The 23,334-nt window shown below is 56.2% G+C and overlaps 1 protein-coding gene across 1 annotated transcript in view; it reads right to left on the bottom strand.

Annotated features, from left to right (window-relative positions):
- Nucleotides 1-1,150: 1,150 nt before the first annotated feature.
- Nucleotides 1,151-23,334, bottom strand: part of LOC121272202 (F-box only protein 24-like) — a 94,756-nt gene continuing 72,572 nt past the window's right edge. Inside the window, exons 4-10 of the mRNA XM_041178728.1 lie at nt 21,860-22,098; nt 20,942-21,185; nt 12,745-12,903; nt 10,467-10,588; nt 6,605-6,736; nt 3,791-3,961; nt 1,151-1,518 (exon numbers count right to left, since the gene is read on the bottom strand). Coding sequence (XP_041034662.1) covers nt 1,177-1,518; nt 3,791-3,961; nt 6,605-6,736; nt 10,467-10,588; nt 12,745-12,903; nt 20,942-21,185; nt 21,860-22,098 — 1,409 coding nt within the window. The 3' untranslated portion in view covers nt 1,151-1,176. The remainder of the gene's footprint in view (nt 1,519-3,790; nt 3,962-6,604; nt 6,737-10,466; nt 10,589-12,744; nt 12,904-20,941; nt 21,186-21,859; nt 22,099-23,334) is intronic.

The following is a 23,334-nucleotide window of genomic DNA, read 5'->3' on the forward strand; positions in this document are numbered from 1 at the left end:
TCCCCCCAGCGTGGCCCTGGGGTGACAGACCACCCCCCCCACCCCAACTTCCACCCCCCCCCCCCCCCCCGGCATTCCACCTGCTCACCTTCAGTCACCCTCCGAACACGGCAGCACAACAGCTTCAGAAATCAACACCCGGAGAAGATTCGGTGAATACACTCCTCCTGGGGGGTGGGGGGGTGGGGTGGGGCCGGTGGGAGGTTCTGGAACATCCCGTCCTGTTGAAAACTAATATTTTGATTCAGATTCTCGGCATTCTGACGCGCGACATCACAAACGGGAGGTGAGAATGTGGGAGGGTATCAGACAGAGGGGCTGGAAACCGCAATTCACACCATGGCGGAATAGCAGGCGTTAGCGGGATAGGGGTCGGGAGCTGGGCCACACCCGCAAGAGCCAAGAGCTGGAAGATGCGAGCGAGGGCGGAGGGACTGAATGGGCCGAAGGGGAGAAATTGTTCTGCTTGTAGTTACAGCGAGCCCCCAGCAAGTGGCAGTGTCGTACGGCGTTATTCCTTTCCACAGTATAACTCCCATCCCGTGCTCCGCTCCCCGACACAGACAGACAATGAGCGGGTGCCTGGCAGACAGGGGGATGGAACGAGAGCCCAGGGGGTGGTGGGGGGGAGGATGGGGATTGACGGGGGTGAACAGCTCCCTCGGCTTCGTAACCAGAACCGTCGTGGCTGATTCAGCGGAGAGACCCTCTCTGTCTGGGCTGTGCGGGTGATGCTGCAGCGAGGGTGGGTGGGTGGGTATGTGGCGGGGGCTGGGGGGCTGGGGGAGGTGCGGTGGCCTTAAGCAGCTGGCGCCACCGCCCCCAGGGTGGGTGACGCTGGGGAGGGCAAGTCTCATCTCCAGAGCCGACCCCTATCCCGCTGTGACCGGGGCTCCACCCGCCACTCGCTCACTCACCCACCCACCCTCGGGGAGCTGAGCAAGGTGTCACGTGCTGGAAACATACATGGGACTCAGGAGATGTTCAGCTACAAACCCAGTTAGTTCCTGTCTGTTTTATTAATGCAATTTATTGCCATAAAAACACAAATTAAAGTCCTGAATTCTAGGAGCTTTGCCTGCGCAGGTTTCAAAGTAGTAAATATCCATAGATTAGTGTGGGACTGTGCTCCGGGGTAACCCTGCTGGACGGTGAGGGTTCGGGGTGGGAGCGTGGTCACAGTGCACAGTCTCGGGCCGCGACAGCCACCGAGCCCCCGGTCGAGCGTTGGAGGGTGCTGATGGCTTCTTGCAGGAAGTCTTTCTGGTAGCTGCAAAGCCCCATCTGGTTAATAATCTCCTTCATCTTCTCCATCTGCTCCCCCAGGCTGCTGCAGTTCTCCAGCTGGCTGAGGTAGTGGGCGCACAGGCGGGTCCCCTCCATCTCCGAGTCGGCACCCTGGCTCCGCACCTTGGTGGAGGGGAGTTCCCGGAACACTAACACGTTGCTGATGTCGAAGCAGGAGAGCATATAGAGGCACTCGCGGGTGGAGCACAGCAGCTTGGTACAGTGAGGGACCTGGGGGTGGGGCGGAGAATAACACCCGCAATTACATACAGACTTTCACATCCTCAAGATGCACCAAAGTGATTTACATTCGATACAGTAAGTCCTTTTAGTCACTCCCACAGTGCGGCGCTCCCTCAGTACTGACCCTCCGACAGTGCGGCACTCCCTCAGTACTGACCCTCCGACAGTGCGGCACTCCCTCAGTACTGACCCTCCGACAGTGCAGCACTCCCTCAGTACTGACCCTCCGACAGTGCAGCACTCCCTCAGCACTGACCCTCTGACAGTGCGGCACTCCCTCAGTACTGACCCTCCGACAGTGCAGCACTCCCTCAGCACTGACCCTCTGACAGTGCGGCGCTCCCTCCGTACTGACCCTCTGACAGTGCGGCACTCCCTCAGTACTGACCCTCTGACAGTGCGGCGCTCCCTCAGTACTGACCCTCTGACAGTGCGGCGCTCCCTCAGTACTGACCCTCTGACAGTGCGGCGCTCCCTCAGTACTGACCCTCTGACAGTGCGGTGCTCCCTCAGTACTGACCCTCCGACAGTGCGGCACTCCCTCAGTACTGACCCTCCGACAGTGCGGCGCTCCCTCAGTACTGACCCTCTGACAGTGCGGCACTCCCTCAGTACTGACCCTCTGACAGTGCGGCACTCCCTCAGTACTGACCCTCCGACAGTGCGGCACTCCCTCAGTACTGACCCTCTGACAGTGCAGCACTCCCTCAGTACTGACCCTCCGACAGTGCGGCACTCCCTCAGTACTGACCCTCTGACAGTGCAGCACTCCCTCAGTACTGACCCTCTGACAATGTTCAGCACCATTCGCGACTCCTCAGATACTGAAGCAGTCCATGTCCAAATGCAGCAAGACCTGGACAATATCCAGACTTGGGCTGACAAGTGGCAAGTAACATTCACACCACACAAGTGCCAGGCAATGACCATCTCCAACAAGAGAGAATCCAACCATTGCCCCTTGATGTTCAATGGCATTACCATCACAGGATCCCCCACTATCAACATCCTGGGGATTACCATTGACCAGAAACTGAACTGGACCAGCCATATAAATACTGTGGCTACAAGAGCAGGTCAGAGGCTGGGAATCCTGTGGGGAGTAACTCACCTCCTGACTCCCCAAAGCCTGTTCACCATCTACAAGGCACAAGTCAGGAGTGTGATGGAATACTCTCCACTTGCCTGGATGAGTGCAGCTCCTACAACACTCAAGAAGCTCAACATCATCCAGGACAAAGCAGCCCCGCTTAATTGGCACCACATCCACAAACATTCACTCCCTCCACCACCGACGCACAGTAGCAGCAGTGTGTGTACCATCTACAAGATGCACTGCAGAAATTCACCAAGGCTCCTTAGACAGCACCTTCCAAACCCACGACCGCTACCATCTAGAAGGACAAGGGCAGCAGACACATGGTGACACCACCATCTGGGAGTTCCCCTCCAAGTCACTCACCATCCTGACTTGGAAATATATGGGCCGTTCCTTCACTGTCGCTGGGTCAAAATCCTGGAACTCCCTCCCTAACAGCACGGTGGGTGTACCTACACCACATGGACTGCAGCGGTTCAAGAAGGCAGCAGCTCACCCACCACCTTATCAAGGGGCAATAAGGGATGGGCAATAAATGCTGGGCCCAGCCAGCGAAGCCCATATCCCGGGAATGAGTAAAAAAAAAAGTCCCAGCTTCTCTCGTCTCTCCACATTCCCTGCAGTGTCTCATTGGAAGTTGTGGGGTAATGTGGGGTAATGTTGGGTAATGTGGGGTAATGTGGGGTAATGTTGGGTAATGTGGGGTAATGTTGGGTAATGTTGGGTAATGTGGGGTAATGTGGGGTAATGTGGGGTAATGTTGGGTAATGTGGGGTAATGTGGGGTAATGTGGGGTAATGTGGGGTAATGTCACTGGACGAGTGATCCAGAGGCTCGGTTAACGTGTTGAAGACACAGGTTCAAATCCCACCACGCTAGCTGGATTTAATTAATAAATCTGGAATATAAAACTCGTCTCAACTTTCATCGATTGTCATAAAAAGCCCATCTGGGTCACTAATGTCCCTTTAGTGAAGGAAATCTGCCCTCCTTACCCGGTCTGGCCCTACATGTGACTCCAGACCCACAGCGATGTTAACTGCCCCTCTGAAATGGCCCAGCAAGACACTCAGTTCAAGGGCAATTAGGGATGGGTAAGAAATGCTGGCCTGGCCAGCGACACCCACATCTCCTTGTGGAGAGCCTGTGTTCAGCGCTTACCTGAACGTACAGTTTGACGAAGAACGCGCTGCCTTTCGGGAAGCCTGGTAGTCGCCCTCCAGCTCCACAGCCACAGCCATGAACCTCTTTACTGAAATCGCTGACTTGGGACAGGGCCAGGGAATGATTCAGCCCACACCAGATATCCACCGGCCTCTTCAGATACGGCACCTGGAAGGACAGACAGTGACCTTTAAAAGCAGAGAAAGGAGCAGCTCACCTCCTTCCTGATGTCTCGCTCGCTCGCGCACACACACACACAGACTGACACACACACACACACACACACAGACACAGACAGACTTACACACACACACACACACACACACACACACAGACTGACACACACACACACAGACAGACTGACACACACACACACACACAGACTGACACACACACACAGACTGACACACACACACAGACAGACTGACACACACACACACACACACACAGACTGACACACACACAGACAGACTGACACACACACACAGACACACACACACACACAGACTGACACATTCACACACACAGACACACACACACACACACAGACTGACACACACACACACACTGACACACACACACACAGACTGACACACACACACTGACACACACACACTGACACACACACAGACTGACACACACACAGACTGACACACTCACACGCACAGACACAGACTGACACACACACACACAGACTGACACACACACACACTGACACACACACACACAGACTGACACACACACACACACACACACACAGACTGACACACACACACAGACTGACACACACACACTGACTGACACACACACACACACACACACACACAGACTGACACACACACAGACAGACTGACACACACACACAGACTGACACATTCACACACACAGACACACACACACACACAGACTGACACACACACACACACTGACACACACACACACAGACTGACACACACACACTGACACACACACACTGACACACACACAGACTGACACACACACAGACTGACACACACACGCACAGACACAGACTGACACACACACACACAGACTGACACACACACACACTGACACACACACACACAGACTGACACACACACACACACACACACAGACTGACACACACACACACAGACTGACACACTCACACACACTGACACACTCACACACACTGACACACACACACACAGACTGACACACACACACACAGACTGACACACACACGCAATGACACAACACACACACACACAGACTGACACACACACACACAGACTGACACAACACACACACACACTGACACACACACAGACTGACACACACACACTGACACACACACACAGACTGACACAACATACACAGACTGACACAACACACACAGACTGACACAACACGCACAGACTGACACACACACACACAGACTGACACACTCACACAGACTGACACACACACACACAGACTGACACTCACACACACACACACAGACTGACACACACACACAGACTGACACACTCACACACACACACAAACACACACAGGCTGACACACTCACACACACCCGCACACACACACACACTCACACACTCACACACACCCACAGATCCCCCAGCGGGTGGGTGGGTGTTTGCTGGCCATGCACAATCTCCATGAACCATCGCAGCAACATTGTCCCGATCTGTCTGGGGAAACCCTAAACCAAAATCACCAAATTTACCGTATGAACCCCAGTTAAAGAGAATACCCACAGGATTACACCTTTTCTACCTTTTACTTTAACATGAATCAGAACCAACACAAATTACACTCGAATTAACCAGCTTTAAGTAAAAAGGTGAATCTCACTCCAGATAGTCGATACAACAATGATACAGCTCACACAGTCACATCACTCCCCACATGATTCCCTCTGCCTTTGCTCCCCTTACCCCGCATCCCACCCCATCAGAAGCAGATGGTGACCACCTGGCTCTCTGACCCTCACCCTTGACACCCTTAGCCCCCTTGACCATCCCACTCGGGCGCTCCACGCCCACTCAGGGTTTGGACAGATCCCAGCCCAGGGACACCTCAATCCCGGCTGCCCAGCCTGTACAGGTGTGAATCTGGGATCCATGGCAACTTCCGGAAAGGTCCACAAGAGAGACCTCGGGGGTGAAGGTCGGAGCGTGTGCAGAGTGGGGGACAAGTGACAGAATGACCAGCGAGCTGGCCACAAAACAGCAAGCAGAGAGTGGGGTTAATATCGCCTCAGACTGGTGAAAGGTGTTCCACAGGGATCAGCGCTGGGATCATTATTCTTCAGCATCTACACCAACGCTTTGAACTCGGGAATCAGAAACACAATTCCAAAAGTTGCAGGTGATACCAAATCGGGAGATGCAGTTAATACAGAGGAAGACTGACAAAATACATCAAGACATTAGTAAACTTGCAGATTGAGCATGTAATTGGTAAATGGACCTCACTACAGGTAAGTGTGAGGCTGAACATTTAGTTCTAATAGTAAATGGGTTATTCTCTCCTCTGAAAATGAATGTCTGATTGGGGTAAAGGAGGAGAGAGTTCAGGGGTAATAAAGATAGAGAAATCAGTCTACCCTGTCCCCATCAAACACTCCCAGGACAGGTACAGCATGGGGTTAGATACAGAGTAAAGCTCCCTCTACACTGTCCCCATCAAACACTCCCAGGCCACGTACAGCATGGGGATTAGATGCTAACACAATCTGACTAACAGATGAATTGTGCTCAGTTTTGAATCCTAACCGTGTACAGTTTGCTAAGTGGTTGGAGCTAACAGAGAGGCTGACGGTACCAGAGTGGGTTCTCCTCGATCGATCTTGTCTCCTGTTCCGAGTTGTCCATAACGGTTGTTTCCTTGCATGAAAATCCGGCCAAATTCATCCACCAATCCCAGATGGTTGTATCCCAAGGAGCAGCTGATGACCTGCAAGGATATTCCTGACAGCAGTGATCAGTGGAGAGACATTGGAGAGGTTTTGTGGCTGTGTTATCGTGCCCTACCCCAGAACTGACCGACCCCTGGGATCAACACTCACTAAACAGGGAGTGAAAGGACAGATCGAGGCGCTGAGGGGGAATAGACAGGATCCATTCTGACTCCCTTCCCACTTCTCTCCGACACCAGGTGTCTTGCAATTGGCCTCAGTTCCCCAAAATAGGAGGGGACAACTCAGCTGGGCCTCCAGCTCCCAATCACAGTCCAAAACTGGGTTGCTGAAAGACACAGGGACTGGCAGTGAGATCCTTACAGCAGCAAAACTCAAACCCAGAGACCGACGTGGAGAATTGGCGAGAGAGCAGAGGGGGGAGATGACTGTGGTGGGACCGACATTCGTGTGAAACTCAGAACCTCCTGCGAGGGAGGGGGGAATATCGGGACAAAGACCATCACAGAATGACACAGGGATAGTTCCTGGGGGTGACTGGGCTAACGGAGGTGGAGGGAGAGGTGCAGGCTCAGGGAGAGGAACGGTGCAGAGTTGAGGGAAAGGTGTGTGGAGATGGAGGACGGGTGTGCAGAGATAGGGGAGGGGGTCTGCGGAGTTTGAAGGGCTGTGTGGAGGTGGGGGGAGGGGTAGGTGGAGCTGTGGGAGTGTGGAGTTAGGGGGGGTGTGGAGTTTGTGGGGGTTGGTGTAGAGTTGGGGGGGTGTGGAGTTTGTGGGGGAGTGTAGAGTTGTGGGGGGGTGTGGAGTTGGGGGGGTGTGGAGTTGGGGGGGTGTGTGGTGTTGGGGGTGTGGAGTTGGGGGGTGTGGAGTTTGGGGGGGTGTGGAGTTTGGGGGGGTGTGGAGTTTGGGGGGGTGTGGAGTTTGGGGGGGTGGGTGTGGAGTTTGGGGGGTGTGGAGTTGGGGGGGTGTGGAGTTTGGGGGGGTGTGGAGTTTGGGGGGGTGTGGAGTTGGGGGGGTGTGGAGTTGGGGGGTGTGGAGTTGGGGGGGTGTGTGGTGTTGGGGGTGTGGAGTTGGGGGGTGTGGAGTTTGGGGGGGTGTGGAGTTTGGGGGGGTGTGGAGTTTGGGGGGTGTGGAGTTTGGGGGGGTGTGGAGTTGGGGGGGTGTGGTGTTGGGGGTGTGGAGTTTGGGGGGGTGAGGAGTTTGGGGGGGTGTGGAGTTGGGGGGGTGTGTGGTGTTGGGGGTGTGGAGTTGGGGGTGTGTGGAGTTTGGGGGGTGTGGAGTTTGAGGGGTGTGGAGTTTGGGGGGTGTGGAGTTTGGGGGGGTGTGGAGTTTGGGGGGGTGTGGAGTTTGGGGGGGTGTGGAGTTTGGGGGGGTGTGGAGTTTGGGGGGGTGTGGAGTTTGGGGGGGTGTGGAGTTTGGGGGGTGTGGAGTTGGGGGGGTGTGGAGTTGGGGGGGTGTGGAGTTGGGGGGGTGTGGAGTTGGGGGTGTGTGGAGTTTGGGGGGGTGTGGAGTTTGGGGGGTGTGGAGTTTGGGGGGTGTGGAGGTTGGGGGGTGTGGAGTTGGGGGGTGTGGAGTTTGGGGGGTGCGGAGTTGGGGGGGTGTGGAGTTTGGGGGTGTGGAGTTGGGGGAGTGTGGAGTTGGGGGGGTGGTGTGGAGTTGGGGGGGTGTGGAGTTTGGGGGGGTGTGGAGTTTGGGGGGTGTGGAGTTTGGGGGGTGTGGAGTTTGGGGGGTGTGGAGTTTGGGGGGTGTGGAGTTGGAGGGTGTGGAGTTTGGGGGGGTGTGGAGTTGGGGGTGTGGAGTTTGGGGGGGGTGTGGAGTTGGGGGGGAGTGGAGTTTGGGGGGTGTGGAGTTTGGGGGGTGTGGAGTTGGGGGGTGTGGAGTTTGGGGGGGTGTGGAGTTGGGGGTGTGGAGTTTGGGGGGGGTGTGGAGTTGGGGGGGTGTGGAGTTTGGGGGTGGGTGTGGAGTTGGGGGGGTGTGGAGTTTGGGGGGGGGTTGGTGGAGTTTGGGGGGGTGTGGAGTTTGGGGGGGTGTGGAGTTTGGGGGGGTGTGGAGTTTGGGGGGTGTGGAGTTTGGGGGGTGTGGAGTTTGGGGGGGTGTGGAGTTGGGGTGGGGTGGAGTTTGGGGGTGTGGAGTTTGGGGGGTGTGGAGTTTGGGGGGTGTGGAGTTGGGGGGGTGTGGAGTTTGGGGGTGTGGAGTTGGGGGGGTGTGGAGTTGGGGGGGTGTGGAGTTGGAGGGGTGTGGAGTTGGGGGGGTGTGGAGTTGGGGGGGTGTGGAGTTGGGGGGGTGTGGAGTTGGGGGGGTGTGGAGTTGGGGGGGTGTGGAGTTTGGGGGGGTGTGGAGTTTGGGGGTGTGGAGTTGGGGGTGTGGAGTTGGCGGGGTTGTGGAGTTGGCGGGGTGTGGAGTTTGGGGGGTGTGGAGTTTGGGTGGGTGTGGAGTTTGGGGGGTGTGGAGTTTGAGGGGGTGTGGAGTTTGGGGGGGTGTGGAGTTTGGGGGGGTGTGGAGTTTGGGGGGGTGTGGAGTTTGGGGGGTGGGTGTGGAGTTGGGGGGGTGTGGAGTTTGGGGGGGGTGTGGAGTTTGGGGGGTGTGGAGTTTGGGCGGGTGTGGAGTTTGGGGGGGTGTGGAGTTGGGGGGTGTGGAGTTTGGGGGGTGTGGAGTTTGGGGGGTGTGGAGTTGGGGTGGGTGTGGAGTTTGGGGGGTGTGGAGTTTGGGGGGTGTGGAGTTGGGGGGGTGTGGAGTTTGGGGGTGTGGAGTTTGGGGGTGTGGAGTTTGGGGGGTGTGGAGTTTGGGGGGTGTGGAGTTTGGGGGGTGTGGAGTTTGGGGGGTGTGGAGTTGGCGGGGTTTGGAGTTGGGGGGGTGTGGAGTTGGGGGGGTGTGGAGTTTGGGGGTGTGGAGTTGGGGGAGTGTGGAGTTGGGGGGGTGTGGAGTTTGGGGGGGTGGTGTGGAGTTGGGGGTGTGGAGTTTGGGGGGGTGTGGTGTTGGGGGTGTGGAGTTTGGGGGGGTGAGGAGTTTGGGGGGGTGTGGAGTTGGGGGGGTGTGTGGTGTTGGGGGTGTGGAGTTGGGGGTGTGTGGAGTTTGGATGGGTGTGGAGTTTGGGGGGGTGTGGAGTTTGGGGGGTGTGGAGTTTGGGGGGGTGTGGAGTTTGGGCGGGTGTGGAGTTGGGGGTGTGTGGTGTTGGGGATGTGGAGTTGGGGGGGGTGTGGAGTTTGGGTGGGTGTGGAGTTTGGGTGGGTGTGGAATTTGGGTGGGTGTGGAGTTTGTGGGCTGGTGTGGAGTTGGGGGGTTGTGGAGTTTGGGGGGGTGTGGAGTTTGGGGGGGGTGGTGTGGAGTTGGGGGTGTGGAGTTTGGTGGGGTGTGGAGTTTGGGGGGGTGGTGTGGAGTTGGGGGTGTGGAGTTTGGGGGGGTGTGGAGTTTGGGGGGGTAGTGTGGAGTTGGGGGTGTGGAGTTTGGGGGGGTGTGGAGTTTGGGGGGGTGGTGTGGAGTTGGGGGTGTGTGGTGTTGGGGGGGCTATGGAGTTTGGGTGGGTGTGGAGTTTGGGGGGGTGGTGTGGAGTTGGGGGTGTGGAGTTGGGGGGGTGGTGTGGAGTTGGGGGTGTGGAGTTTGGGTGGGTGTGGAGTTTGGGGGGGTGGTGTGGAGTTGTGGGTGTGTGGTGTTGGGGGTGTGAGGATGATTTGATGAGACGAACAATCGGGTTGGTGAAGCTGTGATTTACACCCAGTTTCCAGGTTATTGCGATGAGCGTTTTGGAGGAGGTTGAGGGTTGGTGTTTACCTTGGAACAAAGAGCCAGGGCCAGTGGGATCTGTTGGTCAAAGGGGTCGAAGGCATGCAGAGTCCCGAAGAGGTCTCGATAAACACCAGCAGTGTGGACTTCCAAATAAACAGCTCCAGAATCTGCAACTCAAAGTCCAGTACAAAATGAGAGGTCAAAGTTTACAGGACATTTGACCAATGGTCAGTCAATACTCTGTCAGTTGAACATGTCGAGATTAAGGGATTGGCTCAAGGTGCTTTGGGCTGTTCTAAGGACATGCTCAGGTCCAGCCAATATTCAAGGTGAACTCGAGGGGTTGTATCTCCTGTACCCAGGAGGATTTCGGACACTTAACCTTTGTTCCTGGGTCTAAATATTTTTCCATTCGGTTCGAATTTCTGCTGTTCTATTTTTAAAGATAGTTGGGGTTTAGCAGAATGATTCCAGTCGATAATTGACAGTCTTCCTAACCCAGGCTGTCTCTCAGCTGTTTCTGACCCTGGTGCCTGACCCTTAGAGATTCTGATTAACTCGTGGGAGTGATACGAAATCTCTCCTTCTGCCAGTTCACATGAAGTTACAACTTGCTATTGGTGGACAATACTTGGCATTTGACTAGGATCTGAGACAACATTCATTATCACGGATCTAATGGACTCTGCATTCCATTGCTTTGAAATAAGTTAAATCCAGCTGTTAAGATAGACCAGGGAGAGTGCCAGAGAGCATCAAATGTCATCTGCTAGAGCTGGTCAAACCTCCTCCTCTTAACTCACAGAACTTTAATCACCTGAATATGTACAGATGGAGGCAGCTTCAAAATATTACAACGCTGTTCCAGCTCAGAAACAGGCCATTCTGCCCATCTGCTCTGTGCTGGTGTTTCTGCTCTGCATGAGATTCCTCCCACCCCCCCTCTATCTCCCCCCATCCCCATATCCTTCTACTCCTTTCTCCATCACGTGCTTATCCAGCTTCCCCTTAAATGTCTCTGAACTATTCACCTCAGCCACTCCCTGTGGGAGCGAGTTCCACATTCTCTCCGCTCTCTGGATAAAGAGGTTTCTCCTGAATTGGATTTATTAGTGACTGTCTCACAGTGAGTTTCCACTAACTCAATCAGATAAATCATCAGTTGGTTGGAGGATAAATAACAGCTCCAGAATAGCAGGGAGAACTCTGCTAATCACCATCATTTCCCTTGCTGCGATCATTTAAATCCATCTGAGAGGGAGGTAGGGCCTAAGTTAATGTTTCACTTGAAAGTCCCTCAGTACTGACCCTCTGACAGTCTGGCACTCCCTCAGTACTGACCCTCCGACAATGCGGCACTCCCTCAGTACTGACCCTCTGACAGTGCGGCACTCCCTCAGTACTGACCCTCTGACAGTGCAGCACTCCCTCATCCCTGACCTCCGACAGTGCAGCACTCCCTCAGTAGTGACCCTCTGACAGTCTGGCACTCCCTCAGTACTGACCCTCCGACAGTGCGGCACTCCCTCAGTACTGACCCTCTGACAGTGCGGCACTCCCTCAGTACTGACCCTCTGACAGTGCAGCACTCCCTCATCCCTGACCTCCGACAGTGCAGCACTCCCTCAGTACTGACCCTCTGACAGTGCAGCACTCCCTCAGTACTGACCCTCTGACAGTGCAGCACTCCCTCAGTACTAACCCTCCGACAGTGCGGCACTCCCTTAGTACTGACCCTCCGACAGTGCGGCACTCCTTGAGTACTGACCCTCCGACAGTGCGGCACTCCCTCAGTACTGACCCTCCGACAGTGCTGCACTCCCTCAGTACTGACCCTCCAACAGTGCAGCACTCCCTCAGTACTGACCCTCCGACAGTGCTGCGCCTCCTGTGGACTTCACTGGGAATGTTAGCCTATATTTCGTGCTCAAGTTTCTGGAGTGTGATTTGAACCCCAACCCCCTGACTAGACGTGATACATATCCCCACTGAAGCCAGGAATATCTGTTACAGGATTAAGTACAGACGACTACACTGCTCCCCGAGGTCTCGATCCTTCATCAGATTTCCTCTCGTATTTCCTCCCTATGTGTCCCACACATGATACCCAGCTCCTGAGTTTACATTTATCCTGCTCTGGGATACACCCTGGAGTGGGCCAAAGTAACCCTCACCCAGGGTGTTAGACATGGTACGAGCCCCTGACCTGAAACTCAGTCTCTGCACAGAATGTTGCACAATCTTTGTGTCTCGCTCAACCCAGCCTCTACAGCCCTCTGCGGTAAAGAATCCCATAGATTCACGACCCTCTGAGAGAAATTACCTGTGATGTAGAGGGCACTGCTCTGGTTGGAGTGCACCTCTGAGATGGTGATATGAGGGAGACATTTGGTGATTTTTCGTGTGGACAGTTGGACAGTGTAGGATCTCGGCTGGTCCAGTTGGGTCTCATTGATTGTTAAACTGTAAATCTTGCCATCGTCTACAGGAAACCAAATAACAGGGTGAATTCTTTCTGTTGAGTCTGTTCACCAATGTACAGCCTGCAGGCAGTGGGACACAGTGGGGTGGGGCTGGTTATGGTTGTGGGGTGGTAGGAGGTGAGTTTTTGAAAGTACCGATGACAGACCCCACCGGGAGCAACTGGGTTCAGTTCAGGGTCCCGCAACTCAGGAAGGAGATATTGGCATTAATGGGGGAGAGGGAGGGGGGGCCGGAGGGTGTTGGGCAGTGGGGAGGGTGTGTTGGGGGAGGGTGTGTTGGGGGGAGGGTGTGTAGGGGGGAGGGTGTGTTGGGGGGAGGGTGTGTTGGGGGGAGGGTGTGTGGGGGAGGGTGTGTTGGGGGGAGGGTGTGTGGGGGGAGGGTGTGTAGGGGGGGAGGGTGTGTTGGGGGAGGGTGTGTGAGGGAGGGTGTGTGGGGGGGAGGGTGTGTTGGGGGAGGGTGTGTGAGGGAGGGTGTGTGGGGGGGAGGGTGTGTAGGGGGAGGGTGTGTGGGGGAGGGTGTGTGGGGGGAGGGTGTGTGGGGGGAGGGTGTGTGGGGGGAGGGGGTGTGGGGGGGAGGGTGTGTGGGGGAGGGTGTGTGGGGGGGAGGGTGTGTGGGGGGAGGGTGTGTAGGGGGGGAGGGTGTGTGGGGGAGGGTGTGTGTGGGGGAGGGTGTGTGGGGGGGGAGGGTGTGTGGGGGAGGGTGTGTGGGGGGGAGGGTGTGTTGGGGGGAGGGTGTGTGGGGGAGGGTGTGTGGGGGGAGGGTGTGTAGGGGGAGGGTGTGTGGGGGGGAGGGTGTGTTGGGGGAGGGTGTGTGGGGGGGAGGGTGTGTGGGGGAGGGTGTGTGGGGGAGGGTGTGTTGGGGAGGGTGTGTGGGGGAGGGTGTGTGTGTGGGGGGGGGGGGTGTTGGGGGGAGGGTGTGTGTGGGTGTGGGGGTGTTGGGGGGAGGGTGTGTGGGGGAGGGTGTGTGGGGGGGAGGGTGTGTGGGGGGAGGGTGTGTGTGGGGGGGGGGTGTTGGGGGGAGGGTGTGTGGGGGAGGGTGTGTGGGGGGGAGGGTGTGTGGGGGGGAGGGTGTGTGTGTGGGGGGGAGGGTGTGTGTGGGGGGGGGGTGTGGGGGAGGGTGTCTGGGGGAGGGTGTGTGGGGGGAGGGTGTGTGAGGGAGGGTGTGTGGGGGGAGGGTGTGTGAGGGAGGGTGTGTGGGGGGAGGGTGTGTGGGGGAGGGTGTGTGGGGGGAGGGTGTGTGGGGGGAGGGTGTGTGGGGGAGGGTGTGTGGGGGAGGGTGTGTGGGGGAGGGTGTGTGGGGGGGAGGGTGTGTGGGGGGGAGGGTGTGTAGGGGGAGGGTGTGTGGGGGAGGGTGTGTAGGGGGGGAGGGTGTGTGGGGGAGGGTGTGTGTGGGGGAGGGTGTGTGGGGGAGGGTGTGTGGGGGAGGGTGTGTGTGGGGGAGGGTGTGTGGGGGAGGGTGTGTGGGGGAGGGTGTGTGGGGGAGGGAGGGTGTGTTGGGGAGGGTGTGTGGGGGAGGGTGTGTGGGGGAGGGTGTGTGGGGGAGGGTGTGTGGGGGAGGGTGTGTGGGGGAGGGTGTGTGGGGGAGGGTGTGTGGGGGAGGGTGTGTGGGGGGAGGGTGTGTGGGGGGAGGGTGTGTAGGGGGAGGGTGTGTGGGGGAGGGTGTGTGGGGGGAGGGTGTGTAGGGGGAGGGAGGGTGTGTGGGGGGGAGGGTGTGTGGGGGGGAGGGTGTGTGGGGGGGAGGGTGTGTGGGGGGGAGGGTGTGTGGGGGAGGGTGTGTTGGGGGAGGGTGTGTGAGGGAGGGTGTGTGGGGGGGAGGGTGTGTGGGGGAGGGTGTGTGGGGGAGGGTGTGTGGGGGAGGGTGTGTGGGGGAGGGAGGGTGTGTGGGGGAGGGTGTGTGGGGGAGGGTGTGTGGGGGAGGGTGTGTGGGGGAGGGTGTGTGGGGGAGGGGTGTTGGGGGAGGGTGTGTGGGGGGAGGGTGTGTAGGGGGAGGGTGTGTAGGGGGAGGGTGTGTTGGGGGGGAGGGTGTGTTGGGGGAGGGTGTGTGGGGGAGGGTGTGTGGGGGAGGGAGGGTGTGTGTGGGGGAGGGTGTGTGGGGGGGAGGGTGTGTGGGGGGAGGGTGTGTGTGGGGGAGGGTGTGTGGGGGGAGGGTGTGTAGGGGGAGGGTGTGTAGGGGGAGGGTGTGTTGGGGGGAGGGTGTGTTGGGGGAGGGTGTGTGGGGGAGGGTGTGTGGGGGAGGGAGGGTGTGTGTGGGGGAGGGTGTGTGTGGGGGAGGGAGGGTGTGTGGGGGAGGGTGTGTGGGGGGGAGGGTGTGTGGGGGGAGGGTGTGTGGGGGGGAGGGTGTGTTGGGGGAGGGTGTGTGGGGGGGAGGGTGTGTGGGGGGAGGGTGTGTTGGGGGGAGGGTGTGTTGGGGGGAGGGTGTGTGTGGGGGGAGGGTGTGTGGGGGGGAGGGTGTGTGGGGGAGGGTGTGTGTGTGGGGGAGGGTGTGTGGGGGGGAGGGTGTGTGTGGGGGAGGGTGTGTAGGGGGGAGGGTGTGTAGGGGGGAGGGTGTGTGGGGGGAGGGTGTGTGGGGGAGGGTGTGTGGGGGGAGGGTGTGTGGGGGGAGGGTGTGTGTTGGGGGAGGGAGTGTTGGGGGGAGGGTGTGTGAGGGAGGGTGTGTGGGGGAGGGTGTGTGGGGGGGAGGGTGTGTGTGGGGGAGGGTGTGTGGGGGGAGGGTGTGTGGGGGAGGGTGTGTGGGGGGAGGGTGTGTGGGGGGAGGGTGTGTGTGGGGGAGGGTGTGTGGGGGGAGGGTGTGTGGGGGAGGGTGTGTGGGGGAGGGTGTGTGGGGGGGAGGGTGTGTGTGGGGGGGAGGGTGTGTGGGGGAGGGTGTGTGGGGGGAGGGTGTGTGGGGGGGAGGGTGTGTGGGGGAGGGTGTGTGGGGGGGAGGGTGTGTGGGGGAGGGTGTGTGGGGGGGAGGGTGTGTGGGGGGGAGGGTGTGTGGGGGGGAGGGTGTGTAGGGGGAGGGTGTGTGGGGGAGGGAGGGTGTGTGGGGGGGAGGGTGTGTGGGGGGAGGGTGTGTGGGGGGGAGGGTGTGTGTGGGGGAGGGTGTGTGTGGGGGGGAGGGTGTGTGGGGGGAGGGTGTGTGTTGGGGGGAGGGTGTGTGGGGGGGAGGGTGTGTGGGGGAGGGTGTGTTGGGGGAGGGTGTGTTGGGGGGAGGGTGTGTTGGGGGGAGGGTGTGTTGGGGGAGGGTGTGTTGGGGGGAGGGTGTGTTGGGGGGGAGGGTGTGTAGGGGGAGGGTGTGTTGGGGGAGGGAGTGTTGGGGGGAGGGTGTGTTGGGGGGAGGGTGTGTTGGGGGGAGGGTGTGTTGGGGGAGGGTGTGTTGGGGGGAGGGTGTGTTGGGGGGAGGGTGTGTAGGGGGAGGGTGTGTGGGGGGAGGGTGTGTGGGGGGAGGGTGTGTGGGGGGGAGGGTGTGTTGGGGGAGGGTGTGTGGGGGGGAGGGTGTGTTGGGGGAGGGTGTGTTGGGGGAGGGTGTGTGGGGGAGGGTGTGTGGGGGGGAGGGTGTGTGAGGGAGGGTGTGTGGGGGAGGGTGTGTGGGGGGAGGGTGTGTGGGGGGAGGGTGTGTTGGGGGAGGGTGTGTTGGGGGGAGGGTGTGTGAGGGAGGGTGTGTGGGGGGAGGGTGTGTGGGGGAGGGTGTGTGGGGGGAGGGTGTGTGGGGGGAGGGTGTGTTGGGGGAGGGTGTGTTGGGGGGAGGGTGTGTTGGGGGGAGGGTGTGTTGGGGGGAGGGTGTGTTGGGGGGAGGGTGTGTGGGGGGGAGGGTGTGTTGGGGGAGGGTGTGTTGGGGGGAGGGTGTGTAGGGGGAGGGTGTGTGGGGGGGAGGGTGTGTTGGGGGAGGGTGTGTTGGGGGAGGGTGTGTGGGGGAGGGAGGGTGTGTTGGGGGAGGGAGGGTGTTGGGGGGAGGGTGTGTGGGGGGGAGGGTGTGTGGGGGGAGGGTGTGTGGGGGAGGGTGTGTGGGGGAGGGTGTGTGGGGCGGAGGGTGTGTTGGGGGGAGGGTGTGTGGGGGGGAGGGTGTGTTGGGGGAGGGAGTGTTGGGGGAGGGTGTGTGGGGGGGAGGGTGTGTGTGGGGGGGAGGGTGTGTAGGGGGAGGGTGTGTGGGGGGGAGGGTGTGTGGGGGAGGGTGTGTGGGGGGGAGGGTGTGTGGGGGGGAGGGTGTGTGGGGGAGGGTGTGTGGGGGGGAGGGTGTGTTGGGGGGAGGGCGTGTTGGGGGAGGGTGTGTGGGGGGAGGGTGTGTGGGGGGGAGGGTGTGTAGGGGGAGGATGTGTTTGAGGGTGAGTGGGGGAGGATTACGAGGTTGCACAGCCTTGTGTATTGCCTCGAGTATAGAAGGTTAAGGGGTAATCTCATGGAGTTGTTTAAGATGTTTCTAGGATAGGGATAGGGTCAGAAATTATCCAGTTCGCAGTCGACTGAAGTGTGACCTGCTCTTCTTTCAAAAACTTCAAACTTCTGTGTTGAAAATAAGCTCCTTTCTTCTGCAGCTCTTTTGGAAATGCTATGTATCTATAACAGAAAGGACTTAAACATTTGAATATGGGCACAGGAGGATGCCATTCAGAATCTGGAGCCTGTACACCTAGTCAAATAGAGCAGGGTGATCTGTAACTGAACTCCCTCTATCCACCTTGGCACTCTCAGTAACCCTTTGTGACCTTGTGTATCTGTCAGAGTCAAATGGCCCAGTAATATTCCAATACTAACTAATTATAAACTATAAACCGATGAATACACTTAGTCACTCGGCTGTGGCATGTTAGAGTTTTCCCAAACCCTAACCCTAACCCTAATCCTAAACCCTAATACTAACCCTAACCCTAACCCTATCCTTAACCCTAACTCTAATCCTAAACCCTAATCCTAACCCTAACCCTAACCCTAAACACTAACCCTAACCCTAACCCTAACCATAAACCCAACCCTAACCCTAAACCCAACCCTAACCCTAACCCTAAACACTAACCCTAACCCTAACCCTACTCCTAAACACTAATCCTAAACACTAATCCTAAACACTAACCCTAACCTTAAACCCAAGCCTCACCCTAATCTTCACCCTAACCCTAAACCTAACCCTAACCCTAAACACAAACCCTAACCCCAAACATAATTTAACCCCAACCCTAACCATAATCTTGAACCAAACCCTAACCCTAACCCTAACCCAACCCCTAATCCTACCCCAAACAATAACCCTAACCCTACCCCTAACCCTAACCAGACCCCTAACCTTAAACCTAAACCTAGCACTAACCCTACTCCTAAACCTAATCCTAATCTTAAAGCCTAACCCTAATCTTAAACCCTAACCCTAATCTTAAACCCTAACCCTAAACCTCAATTAAGCCTAACCCAAGCCCTAACTGTAACCAGACTCCTAACCCTAACCAGCCCCCTAACCCTAAATCTAACCCTAACCCTAAATCTAACCCTAAACTGATCCTTAACCCTACCCCTAACCATAATATGAACTCTAACCCTAACTCTAACCAGACCCTGACCATAACCAGACCCCTAACCCTAATTCTAACCAGACTCCTAACCCTAAATCTAACCCTAACCCTAATCCTAAATTTAACCTTAACCCTAATCCTAAACCCTAACCCTTAACATCAGCCCTGGCTGGAAAGGGTTAGTGTTTTTCCAATCCCCTGGTTTTCAGTTGGCTTTAGTTACAGGGGACAGAATCTGACCTCCCCACTGAAAACACACCAGAGAAAGGAGGTGGGAAATAAACCCAAGACTCCAGTCCGTGGGTTTGACATCCTCCAATGCACAGATGTTTAAAACCAGACTAGCAGTGCCCCATGCACCATCTCTTGCAGATGCCAGTCTGATAGAGCATGCTGCTTATGGCAGGGTTACAGACTGTTAAACAGACAGGTTCCCCCTGTACCTACCCGTCAACAACAGCAGAGAGCGTTCAGTCTCCTGACCCACCAACTTGATCTTCTTAAATCGCATGGAGGAGTGAAAGGTCATCTTGAACACCCGCTGGCCACTGGACTGTAGATATACCTCCACACAGTCACAAGTGTGGGTGCAATTACCAGGGTCTTGGGTCACCAAGGGAGGAATGTCTCTCGTACCCAACACGTATAAATATTTCCGGTATATTGTATCATTCCTCGGGTCAGTTGCAAACTAGGAGGGAACAATGTGGGAAATTTAATGACTCATCTCCACAGAATAACCTCGACACAACAGACAGAAAGATTGTGTTTACGTCCACTGAATTTTCAGCTTGTCAAAGTTATTGATGGGGGGGTAAACCACATCACATTTCAGGCACTAAATGTCCCCATCAAACACTCCCAGGACAGGTACAGCACGGGGTTAGCTACAGAGTAAAGCTCTCTCTACACTGTCCCCATCAAACACTCCCAGGACAGGTACAGCACGGGGTTAGATACAGAGTAAAGCTCCCTCTACACTGTCCCCCATCAAACACTCCCAGGACAGGTATAGCCCAGGGTTAGATACAGAGTAAAGCTCCCTCTACACCGTCCCCATCAAACACTCCCAGGGCAGGTACATGAGCCATTTAGAATTGAATGGAGCTCTTTCTCTTGCGATTCCTACTGCTCCCTTAGAAAGAAACTCTCCCTCACACTGCCCAGACTGATATTGAAAACCCCAATCACCAAAAGCCCACTTCCCCAACACTGTTCAGAACAAACAGAAGCTTAGGGGGTGTGAGGAGGACCAGAGGGGGTGGGGGGTGGATACGTGTGGGGTGGGGAGGTTCTGTCACGTGCTGCAGAGTTTAACCCCTCCTGTTCAATGACTCACAATGTGCGGGAACAGCTTTTACTCACATCCTTTACATTTCGACACAGAACAACATAGCGACACGCCCTCTTCCACTGGATCTGTCCGAGTGTGGAGGAGACCAGGGCATTCTTCAGGAAGAACAGGGTTCCGCTGTAATCCAGGATGAAGACATTGTCCTTTGTCGGGATGAACTTGCGGTATCCGTGTGACAGGTGAGGGGCAACAGTCCGGCTCACCGTCTTCCTACGACCTCCAAATGTCTGGAAAAACAGGCCTTTGGTATCTGTTGGGGTGGCAGAACCATAAGGTGTTTTAGCAGCAAGGAGAGAGAGAGAGAGAGTGGGGGGGGGGGGGTGGTCACCCTACACATCAATCAACATGCAATACAACTCACTGAACAGAGCAACACCGGGGAGAGTGGAAACCGACAGGATCCTTGCTCCTAATCACTCTTTTCAATGATGTCTCAGTAAAAGGGTTACACAGACCACGGGGGTACTCCCTCGAGTGTAGGAGATTGAGGGGTGACCTGCTCGAGGGGGTTTAAGTTGTTTAAAGGATTCGAGAGGGTCGATAGAGAGAGGCTTTTTCCTCTGGTCGCGATGGTGGGGGAGGGTCCAGAACACGGGGACAGAACCTTCCGATTGGATCCCGGCCGTTCAGGGGAGATGTCAGGAAGCATCACACAGAGGGGAGCAGGAATCTGGAACTCTCCCCCCACCCCACTGAAAAAGCTGTTGAGGCTGGGTGGGGATGGGGTGGGGTCAATAGGAAATTTCAAAACTTGAGATTTAAATTTTTTTTTGGGCAAGGGGATTAAGGGTTACAGAACTTGGAACACAATCAATGTTTCCTATAGTCTTTCATCACTGTGCATGGCCTGTTCCTTGCGTTGTACCTAATCCTAAATTTAACCTTAACCCTAATCCTAAACCCTAACCCTTAACATCAGCCCTGGCTGGAAAGGGTTAGTGTTTTTCCAATCCCCTGGTTTTCAGTTGGCTTTAGTTACAGGGGACAGAATCTGACCTCCCCACTGAAAACACACCAGAGAAAGGAGGTGGGAAATAAACCCAAGACTCCAGTCCGTGGGTTTGACATCCTCCAATGCACAGATGTTTAAAACCAGACTAGCAGTGCCCCATGCACCATCTCTTGCAGATGCCAGTCTGATAGAGCATGCTGCTTATGGCAGGGTTACAGACTGTTAAACAGACAGGTTCCCCCTGTACCTACCCGTCAACAACAGCAGAGAGCGTTCAGTCTCCTGACCCACCAACTTGATCTTCTTAAATCGCATGGAGGAGTGAAAGGTCATCTTGAACACCCGCTGGCCACTGGACTGTAGATATACCTCCACACAGTCACAAGTGTGGGTGCAATTACCAGGGTCTTGGGTCACCAAGGGAGGAATGTCTCTCGTACCCAACACGTATAAATATTTCCGGTATATTGTATCATTCCTCGGGTCAGTTGCAAACTAGGAGGGAACAAATGTGGGAAATTTAATGACTCATCTCCACAGAATAACCTCGACACAACAGACAGAAAGATTGTGTTTACGTCCACTGAATTTTCAGCTTGTCAAAGTTATTGATGGGGGGGTAAACCACATCACATTTCAGGCACTAAATGTCCCCATCAAACACTCCCAGGACAGGTACAGCACGGGGTTAGCTACAGAGTAAAGCTCTCTCTACACTGTCCCCATCAAACACTCCCAGGACAGGTACAGCACGGGGTTAGATACAGAGTAAAGCTCCCTCTACACTGTCCCCATCAAACACTCCCAGGACAGGTATAGCCCAGGGTTAGATACAGAGTAAAGCTCCCTCTACACCGTCCCCATCAAACACTCCCAGGGCAGGTACATGAGCCATTTAGAATTGAATGGAGCTCTTTCTCTTGCGATTCCTACTGCTCCCTTAGAAAGAAACTCTCCCTCACACTGCCCAGACTGATATTGAAAACCCCAATCACCAAAAGCCCACTTCCCCAACACTGTTCAGAACAAACAGAAGCTTAGGGGGTGTGAGGAGGACCAGAGGGGGTGGGGGGTGGATACGTGTGGGGTGGGGAGGTTCTGTCACGTGCTGCAGAGTTTAACCCCTCCTGTTCAATGACTCACAATGTGCGGGAACAGCTTTTACTCACATCCTTTACATTTCGACACAGAACAACATAGCGACACGCCCTCTTCCACTGGATCTGTCCGAGTGTGGAGGAGACCAGGGCATTCTTCAGGAAGAACAGGGTTCCGCTGTAATCCAGGATGAAGACATTGTCCTTTGTCGGGATGAACTTGCGGTATCCGTGTGACAGGTGAGGGGCAACAGTCCGGCTCACCGTCTTCCTACGACCTCCAAATGTCTGGAAAAACAGGCCTTTGGTATCTGTTGGGGTGGCAGAACCATAAGGTGTTTAGCAGCAAGGAGAGAGAGAGAGAGAGTGGGGGGGGGGGGTGGTCACCCTACACATCAATCAACATGCAATACAACTCACTGAACAGAGCAACACCGGGGAGAGTGGAAACCGACAGGATCCTTGCTCCTAATCACTCTTTTCAATGATGTCTCAGTAAAAGGGTTACACAGACCACGGGGTACTCCCTCGAGTGTAGGAGATTGAGGGGTGACCTGCTCGAGGGGGTTTAAGTTGTTTAAAGGATTCGAGAGGGTCGATAGAGAGAGGCTTTTTCCTCTGGTCGCGATGGTGGGGGAGGGTCCAGAACACGGGGACAGAACCTTCCGATTGGATCCCGGCCGTTCAGGGGAGATGTCAGGAAGCATCACACAGAGGGGAGCAGGAATCTGGAACTCTCCCCCCACCCCACTGAAAAAGCTGTTGAGGCTGGGTGGGGATGGGGTGGGGTCAATAGGAAATTTCAAAACTTGAGATTTAAAATTTTTTTTTGGGCAAGGGGATTAAGGGTTACAGAACTTGGAACACAATCAATGTTTCCTATAGTCTTTCATCACTGTGCATGGCCTGTTCCTTGCGTTGTACAGACACTTTAAAATCAGCCTGTTGCTGTGCGTGCCTCTTAAAGGGACCACGGCTTGTACTTGGCTTGTTTCTCCTCTGCATGGCCTATGGAAATGTTGGTTAAGATATGGATTAGATACGATCTGGTTGAATGGTGGAACAGGTTTAAGGGTTTGAGTAACCTACTCCTGTTCCTGTGTAACAGGCTCGAGGGGCTGAATGGCCTCTTCCTGTTCCTGTGTAACAGGCTCGAGGGGCTGAACGGCCTCTTCCTGTTCCTGTGTAACAGGCTCGAGGGGCTGAATGGTCTCCCCCTGTTCCTGTGCAACAGGCTCGAGGGGCTGAATGGTCTCCTCCTGTTCCTGTGTAACAGGCTCGAGGGGCTGAATGGCCTCTTCCTGTTCCTGTGTAACAGGCTCGAGAGGGGATGAATGGGCCTCCTCCTGTTCCTGTGTAACAGGCTCGAGAGGGGCTGAATGGCCTCCTCCTGTTCCTGTGTAATAGGCTCGAGAGGGGATGAATGGGCCTCCTCCTGTTCCTGTGTAACAGGCTCAAGGGGGCTGAATGGCCTCCTCCTGTTCCTGTGTAACAGGCTCGAGGGGGCTGAATGGCCTCCTCCTGTTCCTGTGTAACAGGCTCGAGAG

The sequence above is a fragment of the Carcharodon carcharias genome, chromosome 33 (genome assembly GCF_017639515.1).
Source record: "Carcharodon carcharias isolate sCarCar2 chromosome 33, sCarCar2.pri, whole genome shotgun sequence".
NCBI lineage: Eukaryota > Metazoa > Chordata > Chondrichthyes > Lamniformes > Lamnidae > Carcharodon > Carcharodon carcharias.